Source organism: Anguilla anguilla, chromosome 18, assembly GCF_013347855.1.
Source record: "Anguilla anguilla isolate fAngAng1 chromosome 18, fAngAng1.pri, whole genome shotgun sequence".
In the NCBI taxonomy this organism is placed as follows: Eukaryota; Metazoa; Chordata; class Actinopteri; order Anguilliformes; family Anguillidae; genus Anguilla; species Anguilla anguilla.
Window position 1 is genome coordinate 22,802,535 of NC_049218.1, and position 15,353 is coordinate 22,817,887.

Here is a 15,353-nt window from a genome sequence, read left to right on the forward strand (position 1 = left end):
TCGCCCGGCCTCTTTCCCACAATGCCGCTCAGCTGGGAAACTTCATATCCACTCTCTCTCTCTCCTTTCAGATTCACGATCGTGAAACGCTCGTTGGCTCTTTCTTTTGATAGCGGCGTAACGCGCTAGCGCTCCCGCGGCTTCTGGCGGGCGCTCTGCCTGCTTTGTGCGCTTAATTGCCGCCGCTACCTGTGTGTAGCGCTTCAAATGGGCTCCTTTCTTCTGAAGTGACACTTGACTGTCGTTTGAATTAAATCGTTTCGTCGGTGCGTCTCTCTCTCTCTCTCTCTCTCCCTGCGCTACCCCGGCTCTCCCCTCTTTGTGTTGACTGCATCAGGCGCGGGCGTGACACCACCTTTGTGTTTTTGCGCCGTTCCTCTCCCGCGGTCTCGGCAATCTGGGTAAATCGAAAACACAATCGCGTAAAATGAGAGGTGCGTGTGCTTTTTATGCGTTGGCATTATGGGTGGAGGCTGTCATTAGCGGCCTAGCGCTAGCTGCCGCTATGTATTGTCTTCCCCATTCACAGTGCGTTTGCATGAAAGCGTGAAGCTTGCATCACATTACCTTAAAAGCAACCTCTATCTAACAAAGGCCGCGAACGCTACAAAACAACCCCACAGCCAATCAGTTTCAAAGCTGGAGTGGTAGAATATTATCATGGAAGTAGTGCCACTTGTCAAGCTCATAATGTTACTATGAACCTGACCAGGTGATGTCTAATGGGAGATAAATCCACAAGTACTTTTCTAATGTACAGTAACTTATGGCAAATCCTGGTCTCATGTAGTTGGGACTCCAGTTAGGACAAATCACTGACTTATAACAACACTGAAATTGAAGTTGCAGGAAACATATTTCACAAACTACAACTTACAGGCATTCTCTTGATTTGGGACAGCCACTGAAGTGATATTGCTGACAGTTGTGTTGGGCATATAACCCCCCCCCCCCTCACACACACTCACTCCTCGTTGTTCGGGATTCCACTGTGGAGTGCTATCCACATACAAACACGAATGACGTCTTGGGAAAGGCCGTAGGTGCAGATGTCAGTGTTTGGAAACGGGGTGGAGGCTGCCCCTGACCTTAACGAGGGCGGGCAGTGTACACACCTGTCATCCATGACATGTCCACGGTGACGTGGATGACTGACACGTGAATGAACTCACTGCCTGTGGAGCTTTAGCTAGAAGAACCTGACAACCCACCTAAAGTGGGTCCATTCATTCCTGCAGCAGTAACTCAGTAGAATAACCACCAGAGAACACAATTCCTGGATTCAGTTGAGCTGTGCATCCACTGCACCTGAGGACTAGCTGGTGCAGGCAGACTGCAGGTGTCTGCTCAGGTGCAGGAGCTGCTATTGAGCATTGAGGTGGGCAGTGCCCTGCTTTCTGGAACTCTCCCCCGCTGGTTCATAAATATTGCCATCGCTTGTGGCTTTTCAGAACTCCCAGCTAACGTTGGCATTGACATGGTCTGAAGTTTTATTGCAGGCTGTGGGGTTTGTCTCTGTAGACTAGGCATTACATTACATTACATTACATTACAGGCATTTAGCAGACACTCTTATCCAGAGCGACGTACAGCAAGGCCTTAACGTTATGCACTTATCCAGAGCGACGTACAACAAGGCCTTAACGTTATGCACCACCTGAAGGGCTCTAGCTTTGATTGTTGATCCAGTCTGCATTTTAGTGCGACTGTAATGTGCTGTAATGGCAAAATGCAGTTAGCTAAAAGAAAAATGTCTTTATCGAGATTCCAATGGACATACCGTTATCTGATATTACAGTTGTTCTGAAATGGCTCTCTTGTTGCATGCGGAATTCCTCTCACCTCTGCTCCCATCTCAGCTGTGTAACTATCCTCATTTATGTAACCAGGTTGAATATCAGTAGCAATGCATCGGGAGGTAATATAACATGTGCATACTTGTTGAACACCGCTTGTTTGGAAAGTCATGGCTGGTGATGGCCCTTATTGCTTCGTTACCGATAAAGGCTTAAGTGTGAGCAGAGGTTTTCCCTTTAAAAAGAGGAAGTGGGGCATATTCCCACACCAGGGGGAAACACTCATTTGTCACCACTCTCAGTTGTGTGGGTAATCAAAAAAGCCAAAGAGGAGAAGGAAAGTGAATGAGTATAAAGTCCAATAAGCCACTGTCTCATATATCAAAACCTGTTCTGCTTTCTCTGTCGGCCTTTTAACTAGGGTTTATAGTTGTGCTCCGGCCCCTTGTCTCTCGGCTGATGAAACAATGATGATAGAGTTTCCCTGTTTGTGTTGGGCTTAATCTGCTGTGAGAGGGCCTTCTGCTTACCTCGCTGATACAATGAAAGGAGGTGTGTGTGTGTGTATGTGTTTATGTGTCAGTCTGTGTGTGCGTGTATGTACGTATGTATGTGTCTGTGTGTGTTTGTGTGTGTGTGTGTGTGGCACATAGAGAGAGAGAGAGAGAGAGAGACAGACAGAGTGACAGAGCGACAGAGAGAGAGGGAAGCTGCAGTACCTCCTCCAAGGCAAGGCTTAAGAAGGTGGGAGTAGTGAGCTGTCCTTCAAGGCATAGTGCTCTCTGCCTCTCTTGTTTCAGCCAGATCCTCTACCTTCTCCAGCTAGACCACTTGACTCTCCTTCAGTGACCTTTAGTTCTTCTGTGAAGAATTTTAATTTGAATGCATGTGTGCTCACGCAAGCTTGTTAGCGTATGCACATGCTTCTCGATGTGTGTATGTGCGTATTTGACTTTGTGTTTTGTTTTTGTGTGTGTGCATGTGCGCATGCATGGCCTTGCCTGTGTGTTTAGGCAAGCATGTATGAGTTCATGCATTTGTATGTGCTTGAGTGTGCATGTGTGTCCATGTCTGTGTTAGAAATGGTTTCCCCTTGCTATCACTTGTAAGATTGGCATGGCACAAGGTGCCAAAAACAGGCTAATCCAGGGTGCTCTTGCTCTTGAATAGCAAGAGCAGTGAGGAGGAGAAAGGGCTTTCCACAGAGTAGTGATCTTCAAAGGTTATAGTGATCTGCTTCTGATCTTCAGAGGCCAAAACTGTATTTACATCAAATGCACATATTTGTGGTGTGCTGGTGATGTAGCAAAGCTCTATCTTTAGGTTCCTATCTAGATATTTGTAGGAAGGCTTTTTCATAAATGTAGTGCCTGTCTATGGAACTGCAAAACTTACTGGTGCTGCCTAATTACTTTCTTCAAAAACGCAGACAAACTCATTTGTGGTAAAATATGGTGAAATACTTTTTTGAAATCAGGTTATTCTGAGACGGCTTGCAACTGCTGGAAGTTTGAATTCAATCACACACACGTTTTTCATTGATAAAAGCTGTTGGTGTCATTTTTTAACATAAATATAAATGTAAGGTGGCAGCGTTCTGTACAAGTAAGAGTTTGAATTTGTCTTATCAAATTCTATCCTTCTGTGACATTCTGTGACTGGTAAGAACAGAGGCTTGCCAGAATGACTGTTTGTGCTTATTGAGGTGTTGATGCTTTGCTACCCTTATCATCAGCAATAGCATAGTGTGGCTGAAACCTACAGGTGCGCTGTGTTCTGAATGGCTTAAGAATAAATGCTTAAATGTTCGGAAGTAATACTAACGCCATGGTAACAGAATATGGAACTGGGACATTTTTGTACACCAGATTCAACAGTGCCCCTTTTGGATCATTTCAAATCGCCAAGGAACTTCTGTCCCAACACTGTGAATACACTGCCTCACCAGCCCCCAATGGTGTACCCCAGCTTATGATGTGAGGAGCAAGAGTTTATGTGGATTTGACAGAAATCAGAGCAACTCAACACTGACATGTCACAGCGGATTACATCTGCCCCTGAAGAACTGAGTGAACATTACTCAACATCCCCCAAGAGACACAGGGACCCACGAGGGCCCCATCAGATACATGCAAACCGACTTTTCTGGAAAAGCCTGAAAGCGCGCTCACAGAGATACGCTATCAGGGGCCTGGCGACTGATAGAGAGGACAGGCATGCCAGGGAAGGAAGGAAGGGCGAGAGAGAAGGACAGAGAGAAGGAGGCAGAGAGAGGTGGAAGGACGTAGAGAGTGCAGGAAGGTAGTTTGCAGCATTGAATACTGTGAGTGACAGGAAATAGGCACGACTTTAACACTTTGCTCATTACCCTTGTGGTCTTATTGGGCTCTGTGTCCCACAGACAGTGTTGGTTTATTTAATTTCAAAATCAGCAAAGGCCAGAGGTCACCCAAGTCCTGGGGCAGTTGTTTGATGTGGATGTCCCCTGCCAGTGGAAAGCTAATAGTCACCAAAACAGGTGAAATAAAAACTGCTTTTAAAAACTTGGAGATTTGAGATCAGGTAGTTTATGGTCGGACACTTGTTGGTTTGAAATATGCAAATGATTTGGCAATATTTTCTCTCACACAATGTTGAGGAAAGACAAATTAAAATGTGCTGGAATTAATTGTATTTACATTGATATCACGCTACACCATTCAACAACAGACACAATCTTTTGATCTCAAGCTGTTTCTATCTCGGGTTGTGAAAAGTACAGTCTGTGAGCGCGTCGCGGGTGCAGCGATCTGTACTGCGTCTCTGAGCTGCGGGTTAGCCTTTATTTTATTAGGAGTATCGCGGTGTGTTTGACTCCCGGCTTAGAGCCGCAAACAGCATCGCGCTATTTTTATCCCTCAAAGCGGATGAGGATAAGGATGCTACCCGACGGTTGGCCATATGGTCTGCCCACTGATGCTATTCAGAGTTAGGAATACTTCCCTCCGCAGATAATAATAATTTCAGCGCAGGACGCAGAATACCACAGCCTTGGTTAAAGATGTCGGAGCAGCTAATGAGAGAAGCCAGGGTGTGGAGGACTTGCGCGCACACTGTAAAACCGTTTCTGAAGAACACCCTGTGCCTTCCAGCTCTCCCCTTCTCTTCTTCCTCTGATCGTGGGTTTATTGACTTTCTCTGGAGCCTCTTAAGCACGGGCACGCAGATAATCTCATTCATTTTCTGTCCGGTGTTTTTTTTTTTTTCAACATGTAAATCTGCCAGGCTGAATTTGAATGAAGCCCCCCCCCCACTCCTGAATTGAAATAATTCAATTTAGATGCGTTAGAACCTCTTTTTCAAAGGCCATTATGCACGGGGGCCCTAACAAAGAGCCGAAGAATTCACCGACCCCGTTTCAAAATGGCATTCCTGAAAGCCTGTTTCATGCAGGCAAATACCAGCCAAGCTCCATATTTGGGGAATGTAGCCTCCTCTACAGTTTCTGCTAAAAGGCGTTTGACCTCTTTGTTTGTGGTCAGGAGCACTTCATAGGGAAGGGATTATTTGTCAGGGCGGAGCTGGGTTGAGGCTCATGTAGACAGTTGTCATTGAAGATGGTGGCTGCGGGCTGCTTTGGGAGGGGTGGGGTGTGTGTGTGTGTGTGTGGGGTGGTGGTGGTGCAGGAGGGGGCAAGTTTTGTGTTAACAACTGGCCAAATGCTTGACCTGTGGCTGACCCCGACCAAACAATCCCCCTCAAGCACAGCCAGTGTCTTTTGACATGGAGACCCTGTTTAGGGGATTTGGGTGGGACAGATAAAGGCCACTTCAAGATTTTTCAGGGAGTTTAGGTTTTCAGGTTTAGTGTGACAGAAAGAAACAAAACAAATAACAAAAAACTTTGGGGGGGGTGGTGGTGTTTGTTGAGGCATTGGATGTGTATGTATACTTTGGGCGTGTGAATGTGTGTTCGAAAGAGAGGAGAGACCTATACATTTTCAGTGGTAACCCGATAACTCTTGCGGTCTGAGCTACAAGACAGTGAAAAGAAGAAATGGAGTGAGACCGCAGATTAAAATGGCTGATAACCTGGAAATAAAGGGCTGCGGCCTGGTGGAGCTGGTGGCCCTATCCCCTTGGGCTTTCACAGAGCCTGGTCTCGGGAGCTTCCGCACGAGCGAAGACGGCCCGGCCGGCGTCAGCGCCGGAGCGCCGTTGGGTCGAATCGCGCGGGCCCACGCGGCCCGGTGCCGCTGCGGGCAGGAAGCGGGGAGGCCGCTCCGATCTATTTCCGTCGCTTCCAGCCCTGCTGTTATCTCCCCCGTGCAACCCGGAGGCCGTAGAACTACAAATCCCCACATCCCCACCACCCCCACTTCCTGTGGTCTACACAGATGTACCACAGCACGCCACGAGATACTGTCCTCCCTGTCCCTGAGTTATTGCAGGATGCCACAGCCAACAGATGCTCGAACACTGCTATTAATCAAGAGAAACGAACATGGTAAAAGAAAACACCGAAAATTTACCCATTGACATATTTGGGAAATTCAGCTCTGGATGTATTGGATGTGTGCTGAACTCAGATGAACCCTCCCTGTTGTAATCGGTTTGGAACCCTTCCATCCCAGCCCTCCTCCCTGTCACACTCACCACTCACCCCGCTGGGCCATGGTAGAATCCTCCCTGGTGTCACCCTCAATTAAACAAAAGCTGGTCCAATGAAGACGTATTATTAGCAGCCAAATGTTCTCATACAATCGACTGTACTTCAGGCCAGCTGCACTGATATCCAGCTATAGGGGGAAATCCCTGCATATGAACCCTGCTTATCTCTCGCCTGTGTCATTTAGAAAACTATCGTGTGGAAAATTATCAGCCAGAGGCTGACAATAAAAGGTGGTTCACTGAGACACCCAATCTAAGGACAGTATTTTCCTCTTCTTTCATTATCAGAATGCAACAAAAAGTAGTGCCATGATACGAGCAGGTAAAGAGAAATTGTTGTGCACAAATTACAGTTGACTGATTGATAGGTTGAATGATTGAATGACTGATTCACAGTTTATTTGATAAATTACAAAACACAGATGCATATGGTATTTAATCTGTCAGGATATCATGATAAGGTCCATGACCTATTTCCATTGTTATTCCCTTGTGGCAAGCTCTGCTGGTGTAATAGTGGCAACAGTTGCCTGTCCTCTGATATAAAATTAAATTTTGTCATCTTTTGTCAACTCTGAAATACGTGGTGTGGACAGTTTTAATGTTCTTTTTATTTTAATTTATTGCTTGATATAGTGCATTGATTGCAACCACTGGCAAAACTCATGATAATGTTTAAGAAACTAAACAAAATAGGCTGCACTGTTTCAGTCAAAAGTTAAGGCGATGAGCTTTGTGGTTAGATTAAGTCCGGACAGTGTCTTCATCTGGGCCAAAATTTCATTCCTTTAAGCTTAAAAATGTTCTTTTCTGGCCTTATGATGCATAGTCCAATCGTGCATTTGTCTATATTCTGCACCCCTGCTGTTTGAGTCATAGGTTCAGATTAAAGTCCCTCTTTTTTGCTCTTTAGCTGAATTTTGGGACCTTTTGGGCTCTGAGTGGCAAAGAGGGCCTCACAGTGCTCTCAGCTTTTGTGGTGGGTATTGGTCCGTTCTTGGCCCGGACCCCTACCCTCAGAACCATCTGTTTCAGATTGATTTCAAGCAAACATGGTCCAAAACTGGGAGCTGGGAACTGGAACTGACGTGGTGTGTGGGTTCCCTGAGCTAAAACGGAACCAGGTTTGTTTGAACCATTGCAGACATTTTCTTTTCTCTTCGCAGCCATGACTTCTTCACATTTAAAAGTGTGGAAAGGGAGTGAAAAATCGATAGCTGCAGTGTGAAACTGCTCAACCGGACAATGCTAGATTCTGGCCCCACAGTTTATTTTAACATTGTTCCCTGCGTCACAGAGACTGCTACAGTGAAGGGAACAGGAAGTGATGTCATGTTGTGCTCTGTCTTTGGCTTCTGTGAGTGTGTCCCATTACTTTTCATTCCTCGCCTCCTTTCCTCGGGCTCAATCCCCTTGGTCCTTGACAGACCCAGGAATTGACTGTCCGCCATCTTTAAGGGCATTCCAACCCATTAAATGCTCCTTGATCCAGCTAGGAGCAAGTAACAAGGAGCTAGGAGGCTCCCGAAGGATGCTTGAGCAAGGAAAGGACTACATCCTTTGTGGAAGTATTTTTGTCCGAACACGTGACATATAAATGATCAACCTATGGATCCACCGCTCCCCATCTGCCATATCTGTTATTGACGTGGCTTCAAACTGTTGCTTGAAAAAGGACGTTCCATTTGCCTAATACACGTTTCCTTTATTCCTTTGTCCTCGTATCCTTTCCTTGTTTTCCTCCATTGGGTGGAGCTAAAGAGTTGTGAAGGAGTTAGAAATGGATGCGAAGAAAGGATGCAAAGTAAAAATAAGCCCCTCCACTCCCCAACTCTCACTCATCTCCTACCTGTGAGTATCTGGAGTGAAGGAGAGAACAAGGAAGAAAAGTGGGACTGCTTATCTGCTTCTCTCTCATCTAAGCTGATGTTGACCATTGATGAAATAGCCCTATCATAAGTGTTATTTTTTTGCCATGCCCTCAAATGGCCTCATAGCCAATCACAGGTTTTACATGTGGTCAGCCCATATGCAGCTGCAAAATAGCTTGTAAGTTTCGAGTACAAGTAGCTGCATGTACTGTAGCCAGTCCAGACATGGTCCTGGCATGATGGTTCATGTCGAGACGCTAGTATATACGTAATTAGCAACATTAGATCAAAGTAAACATCTCACAGTACACGCAAACATTAAAATTTACCGTTATTCCAGAATCCCAATTCACTTCATATTCTGTAGTTATACTGTGACACCCGACATTATATTGCCAGTTCATTGCATCTCACATAGGCTAATTCAGAAACATTTCCGTAGATTAGAAGCAAATATGTTGCTTCATATTATGAGTTACCAATGTGTTCCCATTGAAAAAAGAAGTATTTCCCACTGTAATATCTGAAATCAAATTTGTTGGTAATAAATACGTCCTTTGGAAACAGTTGTATTAATTAATTTGTGCATGCTACTCACATACTGAAATAATGGTAGCTGCCTTACTTATTTATGCTTCGTCATGTTCATTTAAGCAGCATGCATACAAGCGAATAAAAAACCCTGCTTCGCCTATTAAATTGCTGAATTTGTCTGTTGGATTAGACCCACAAAAGCGAAACTGTCTGACATTTTGTTATCCGTTGTTGACAATCTAGCCTTCGGGTAGGATTCTATATGTAATTCAAGTTCTCCGCCATCTCCGCTTTCTAAATTTTGGTTGGTGTCAAATTCTGTGGGATGGTTTTTCAGTCCCCATGATGTCACATAGAAATGTGAACGGACTTCCGTGGTAGCAAACATCGATGTGTCCTTCACCGTGAGGACACGAGGAGCCGAGTCTGAAGCTGCTTCGCTCGTCTCCTCATGCACTGGTGGGAGGGAGGACACAGCGCTCGGATTCTGGGGCATGGAGGAGGCGAGGTGGTAGTGGAGCAAAGGAGGATACATGGGTACTGGGACACACAGGGTCAGACAGATGAGCAGCACCATATCTTTCTATTCACCTGTGGGTGAGTGAGTGGGAATATTTGGCATTCAATAACTATCAATATTCAATCAGGCCCTGACATATCAAGTCATTGTTTTGTTAATGTGAGATATAAGGACAGCAAATGCAGGTAACAGCATTTAAATGGATGTAAAAATATGCAATTTAAGGGACCCCCCCAAATAAGCAAATAATCATACATTTGTAAACAGTAATTATTACAAGCTCATTTGTTTCTGTCCGTATGTATACGAAATACAGACCCTTCAATGTCTGCTTGTTAATGAGCGAGTATTATTTAGAGTGAATTCTCTAAAATTGCAGCATGTAAGTATATACTACACTCAGGATTAGTTATTACAATATGTTATTTTCTGTCATGATGATTATTTACAACCACTATCAAAGAAAAACACCACTTATAGACACATAAAAATATTGTGAGATAAATAAAATGAGTGTTGCTCTTGTATGGGCTTTAATGAAAAAATGAACATGATTTGGAGCACAGAGTTTTCATTGAGAGTCCAGAATCGCAGAACTGCTGCAGTAGGGTTGTGTGTTGAAGGTGCTTGTCATCAGTTTTAGAATGCAACAGTAAGACTGTGGTAATGGGGAGCCCAGATGGGTGTTTGTTCAAAGGCGGTCAGACCATAATGCCTTCGCTCTGGAGGAAGGACACCAGCGTCGGAGGGATCCCTGGAAAGTTCCCGTCCGTCTGTTGTTTCCGCCAGAAGAAGACACTTTTGAAAACCCGCGCACGTGGGGCATTTCTGTTATTGTTGGGAGTTCTGCTGCAGGAATTCCTGCATGGGCCGAATAGCCGGGGCTGGTGGGAGGAGCTCCTGACCCAGCTAAAGGGAACCCCCGCTGCCTCTGCTATTCTGGCCATGTGAAAGGCTTCAATACAATAAATGCTGCTTTATCTCCCAGCCCCCCCCCCCCCCCCCCCCCCCCAAAACCCCCTTCCCCCTCCCCCCGTGCGCCCTCTGAAAGGAACAAGATAGCGGGGGCCCTGAATGCCTGGGTCTGCTTAAAGGGGCGCGGGGCCGACATGTGATCCGCGCGCGTTTGAAACATGAGGAGAGCCGGCCGATCGCACGCACGGTTCCGGGGTCTCGCAAGAAATCGTCCGTGGACGGAGCGCGGCGCGCGCGTGCCCGCTCCCCGGCCCCCCGCGCCACCGGAGCATGGCCTATAAAATTTTGTGAAAACAACTTCTTAAAATGATTTAAAGGGCCAAACAGCTGTGCTCGCTGCTTTGACAGCTTTGACTTATCACCCGTGGCTCCAAAATTGAAACTGGGGACCCGGGGTTCCTCTTTCTCTCCGCTTGTTAGGAGTCACCCCTCGCCTGAGTGACATGAGACAGACAAACTTCATATTGGAGTCAGATTAGTGTGGGAGGAAACGGTGACAAAGAAATAAATGAAAGCTGTTTTTCCCCTCGGCTTTTATCGCTGACTGACAGCTAGTGAGTCTGCATGACTCATATCAAATCCTGCTTTGCTAATTCGCCAGAGAGCAGAACAATAGCTGGCACCTTTCACTTCCATGTGCGAAAACAAAGGAACAGGTAGCGCCTCTTCTGAGTGATCAGATCATAAAGGATTACCCTAAATTCCTCTGATAATGTCAGGGGATGCCCGATGAGGGAGGGAGGGAGAGAGAGAGTGAGAGAGATGGTGAGCTAGATAGAGAGAGAAAGAGAGAGAGAGAGAGAGAGACATTGAGCTAGAGAGAGAAGCACAGTAAGAGAGACTGAAAGGAGGCAGCTGAGAAAGGAGAGCAATAGAGATTTAGAAATGCAGAGAAATCGAAACAGAGACAGTGCAGCACACTGAAAGGGAAGAGTGAAAAGACTGAGTGTGTGTGTGTGTGTGTGAGAGAGAGAGGTAGAGAGAGAGAGAGAGAGAAAGAGAGTGTGTGTGTGTGTGTGTGTGTGTGTCAGGGTCAGAGGAGCGCAGCCCTCTTGCTGACAAAGGAGTGGGGGAGTGTGTTAACCTGGTTTCTGCAGAGGGGGCGTTGAGGCAGCATGCGAGGGGCGGGGGGGGGGAGTTATAAAAAATTCCTCTGTGTTCGCTCTCCTCCCCAGATAGCCGCAGGGTGTCTCCCACTGCCCCCCGGCCGGCCCAAGCCACTGGCCTGCTCTTTAATTGCCACATAGGCTTTGCCACACATGGGCAAATGATGTGACATTCTTGATTTTTGTCAGTAGCGAGTGCCACTGCATCCCTCGCACTAGTTGCTAAGAAGCTGTCACAAACCATTAGCAGCTGGCCAAAGTTTCCCTGTGGCATTTCCTCATAGCATCAGCAAAAAGAGTGTGAGTCAGCCAGTGGGGCCTGCAGCTGGACTAATGAGGCTGTAAGCTTGTTTATGGACCAGCATCATTTTTCTGATTATTTCCACCCTTTCAGCCTGCCTTAATAATTTGCCTTTATTTGGCAGCAGGAGAACCCCCCCCCCCCCCCAAAAAAAAAACTCAGTTGCCCCTGACAGCCCACCGCCTCCCAGCTCGGTTCACTGATGTTAAAAAGGGAGAAATTAGCCCCAGACCTCGCCGAGGTGATCGGCGTCAAATTGCAGCGAAAATGGAAATGCTGATAAAATTGACAGATTTGCTGTTTTTTTTTCCCCTCCTCTGCTCCCCTCCAAGCTCCAGACCTGCCGAGGTGGGGTTTAAGGAGTGCTGCTGGGGGGGGGAGGTTAAAGATTTTCTAATAAAGAGGAGAGCGGTTAAAGGCAGACGTCAGGCGGTCTCCCCAGTATCTCCTCTCCGGTGTTTGCTTCTGTTTCTCCAGCTCGCGTGGGACCGGCCCTGGGTTTGTTGTTATAGGCTTTCCGGAACATGAACTGGTCTTTACACTGGATTGAGAGCATTTGCTTCCAATGAAAATCTTGTCTTAGATTACACATCAAGCAGTGCAATTTCCCTCCCATATGGGAGCGGACTAGCTCTATTTGCCTAAAAACAGTAGGAGGAACAAACTGAGCATTAGCCAGGGCTGTTTTTGGCTTGTGAATATATTGGCTTGTGATCATGTGCATGCATATATATGTGTGTGTGTGTGTGTGCATATACAGTGAGCTCCATAATGTTTGGGACAGATACTTTTTTCTTTCTTTCTTGATTTGGCTCTGACCACAATTTTGTAATCAAACATTTTAAATGTAGTTGAACACCTACAAGCAACACAATGATCCCAAACATACAGCTAAAGCAACGAAAGAGTTTTACAGAGCCAAAAACTGGAAAATCCTTGACTGGCAAAATCAGTCACCTGATCTGAATCCAATTGAACTTGCATTTCATATGCTGAAGGGACAACTTAAGGCAAATAGTCCCCAAAACAAGCAGGAGCTGAAGATGGCTGCAGTACAGGCTTGGCAGAGCATCACCGGAGAAGATACTCAGCGCCTGGTGATGTCTAGGATATGCGACAAAGTACTAAACATGGCTGTTTTCATAGTATGTCCCAAATATTATGGTGCCCTGAAATGGGGGTGGGGGACTATGTATTCAAAGTTCAAAGTTGAAACCAAAGTGTATAAAATCTAGCTTTTAAATAAATGCTGAGAATGTGAACTATGTCTGAATTGTTTTATTACAAATATAAAATTGTGGAGTACAGACCCAAATAAAGAAAAAAATATGTCTTTGTCCAAAATGTTATGTAGCTCACTGTATATGTGTTTGTGTGTGCGTGTGTATGTGCGTGAGTGTGCGTGCATGTATCTGTGTCTGTGTGTCTGTGCGTGTGCATGAGCACATTGTGGGGGGATAGGGGGTGGGGGTCGGTCACTTCTCCAGTAAGTGAGTAGGCAAGCCAGGCCTTGCTTAAAAGCTTTCTCTATTGTATCTACATAAGTCTTCACTTTAAAAAAAAAAAATCTGTTTCTGGGGCTGCTTCTCTCTTACTGCAGGAGCAGACAGGACAGGCTTGGCTGAGTGTTTTATATGGAATGGAGAAAGCCTTTCCCCTCCTAATGGCGTATATAATTCAGGTGCCCTAAAGGCATGCTTTCAGGAATTCTTTTGCCCGAGGTAATGGGGAAGAGAAGGCTGTTTTAGGACCTTGATTATTCTATTGATGCACAAAGCTGGAAAAAAGTAATCTCCACCGGATTACCGCGAATATTTCCATTAATTATCAATGAGTCTGGCTTAGACAGGTGCTGGGTGTCAGTGAATGGGACCCGAAGACGAAGCAGAGTTAAAATTTGGTTATCTTAGCGGGTGTGCACACAGCGGCAGCCGTCTTTAGGAGCTCTTTATGTTTAATCAATAAATAAGCGCATCCAGGGCTGTGCACGCTGGGGGGCTGTCCCATTGAAATATCCCCTATCGCGGAGTTGTTTACCTCCCCCGTGTTTCTTTTATGATTTATTATTTTATGCGGTGAAATTTCTCACCTCGCAATAATAATAACAATTATGGAAGAGCTTTTCAGTGCCGGAGACTGGGAAATTTTTCTCTGTTGCATAGAATGCCTATAATAATAATTGTGGTTATAAATAAAATGTGGTGCGCGGTTCAGAATAGCCCCAAAGTGCGGTTTATTCGCAAACACGCTAAGCTCTCTATCCTCTCTCCCCGGTTTTTGTTTAACTGCCCCTTAATGAAACCTTATCGAGCGCTGACAGGTTGCTGTAAGCACCTATGTGGCATTGTTATTAAAATGCCCGATCTCCGAAGCAGCGCGGAGCGCCTTTAACTTTATATTTCGTCTTCTTTTGTGATTGCGTGCGGCTCCCCCACCTGCGGTAAAAATGCATCCGCGCGATCTTCCGTGAATATCTGTGGCGGGATAATAAAGACTAAAACCCCGCTGTCATTTCCAATTCTTTGGTGGCGCTCCGTGTCAGACGGGAAAGAGCGGGAAAAAACGGAACGGGGGAGGCCCCTTTGTGCTCCCCGTGATCCGCGCGACGGGCTGGGGCTGAGCCTTGGGAACCGAAGGAAATAAAAAAAGGGGCTTGTTTGCGAAAGCGCTGAAATCGAATGCGTTTGTCGGAGCAGCGGGCTCAAGCGGTGCCCGGGTTCTGCTGCAGAACTGTCGCCCGCGGCCCCCTTTTCGAACCCGCGTCCGGAAGCGCCGCCTTCTCAGGGGTGTCCCCTCACAGGTGTGTGCTTTTGTTCCTGGCAGGGGACGGTCTGGACAACAGCGTGGCCTCTCCGAGCACGGGGGACGACGACGACCCCGACAAGGAGAAGAAGCGCAACAAGAAGCGCGGCATCTTCCCCAAAGTGGCCACCAATATCATGCGGGCGTGGCTCTTCCAGCACCTCACGGTGAGTACGGTGCCGCTTCTGTGACGTCCCTCCGAGAGACCCTGTGCCCGAATGCCCCCCTGTGGGTAACGCCGGACACCCCCCCTCAAAGTCCCATGCCCCCTGGTGCGGCTCTTCAAAGTGGCCTGGGTGCGTAGCCTCCTCAGACCGCGGTGCCTGTTGATCGGGAGAAACCGGATAGGTTTGAAGCCGAGAGGCGCTCCCGTGGGGGCGGAGGAGAGTTAAGATGAGCCCTTCCAAGAAAAGGTCCATTGTGCTCGCGGCCCCGGCTTTGTCGGCCGGCGAGATCGGCGGGCTGCCCTGCCGTCCCTGGGGGCTGCTGGAAGAGGCCGAGCGCGCAGGCGAACGCGCGGCTCTGTGAGACGGACGCGCGCGGTGGCGGCCATGACGCTGCAGCCGCGTCATGTGACCTCGGCTGACTATGGGAATTGTACAAAGGCAGGTGCAGGTACAGTGAGCATCTATGCCGCAATTACACTGCACTGTATGGTCAGTTCCCATAGCCGTGAACACACAGCATTGCACAGTCAGTGACCATACGCCCAGCACTGTGGCAGTGCACACCTTGTCATGGCCAGGTTAGAAAAACCCCTCTTCCTCACTTCCTCACTCCAAAGCAGATTGCAAAATTT

At 46.9% G+C, this 15,353-nt stretch overlaps 1 protein-coding gene across 2 annotated transcripts in view; it reads left to right on the top strand.

Moving 5' to 3' along the window:
- Nucleotides 1–15,353, top strand: part of LOC118218110 (homeobox protein Meis1) — a 68,674-nt gene that overhangs the window by 19,092 nt on the left and 34,229 nt on the right. For both annotated transcript variants that reach the window (XM_035400526.1, XM_035400527.1), the window contains exon 8: nucleotides 14,576–14,721. In XM_035400526.1, coding sequence (XP_035256417.1) covers nucleotides 14,576–14,721 — 146 coding nt within the window. The remainder of the gene's footprint in view (nucleotides 1–14,575; nucleotides 14,722–15,353) is intronic.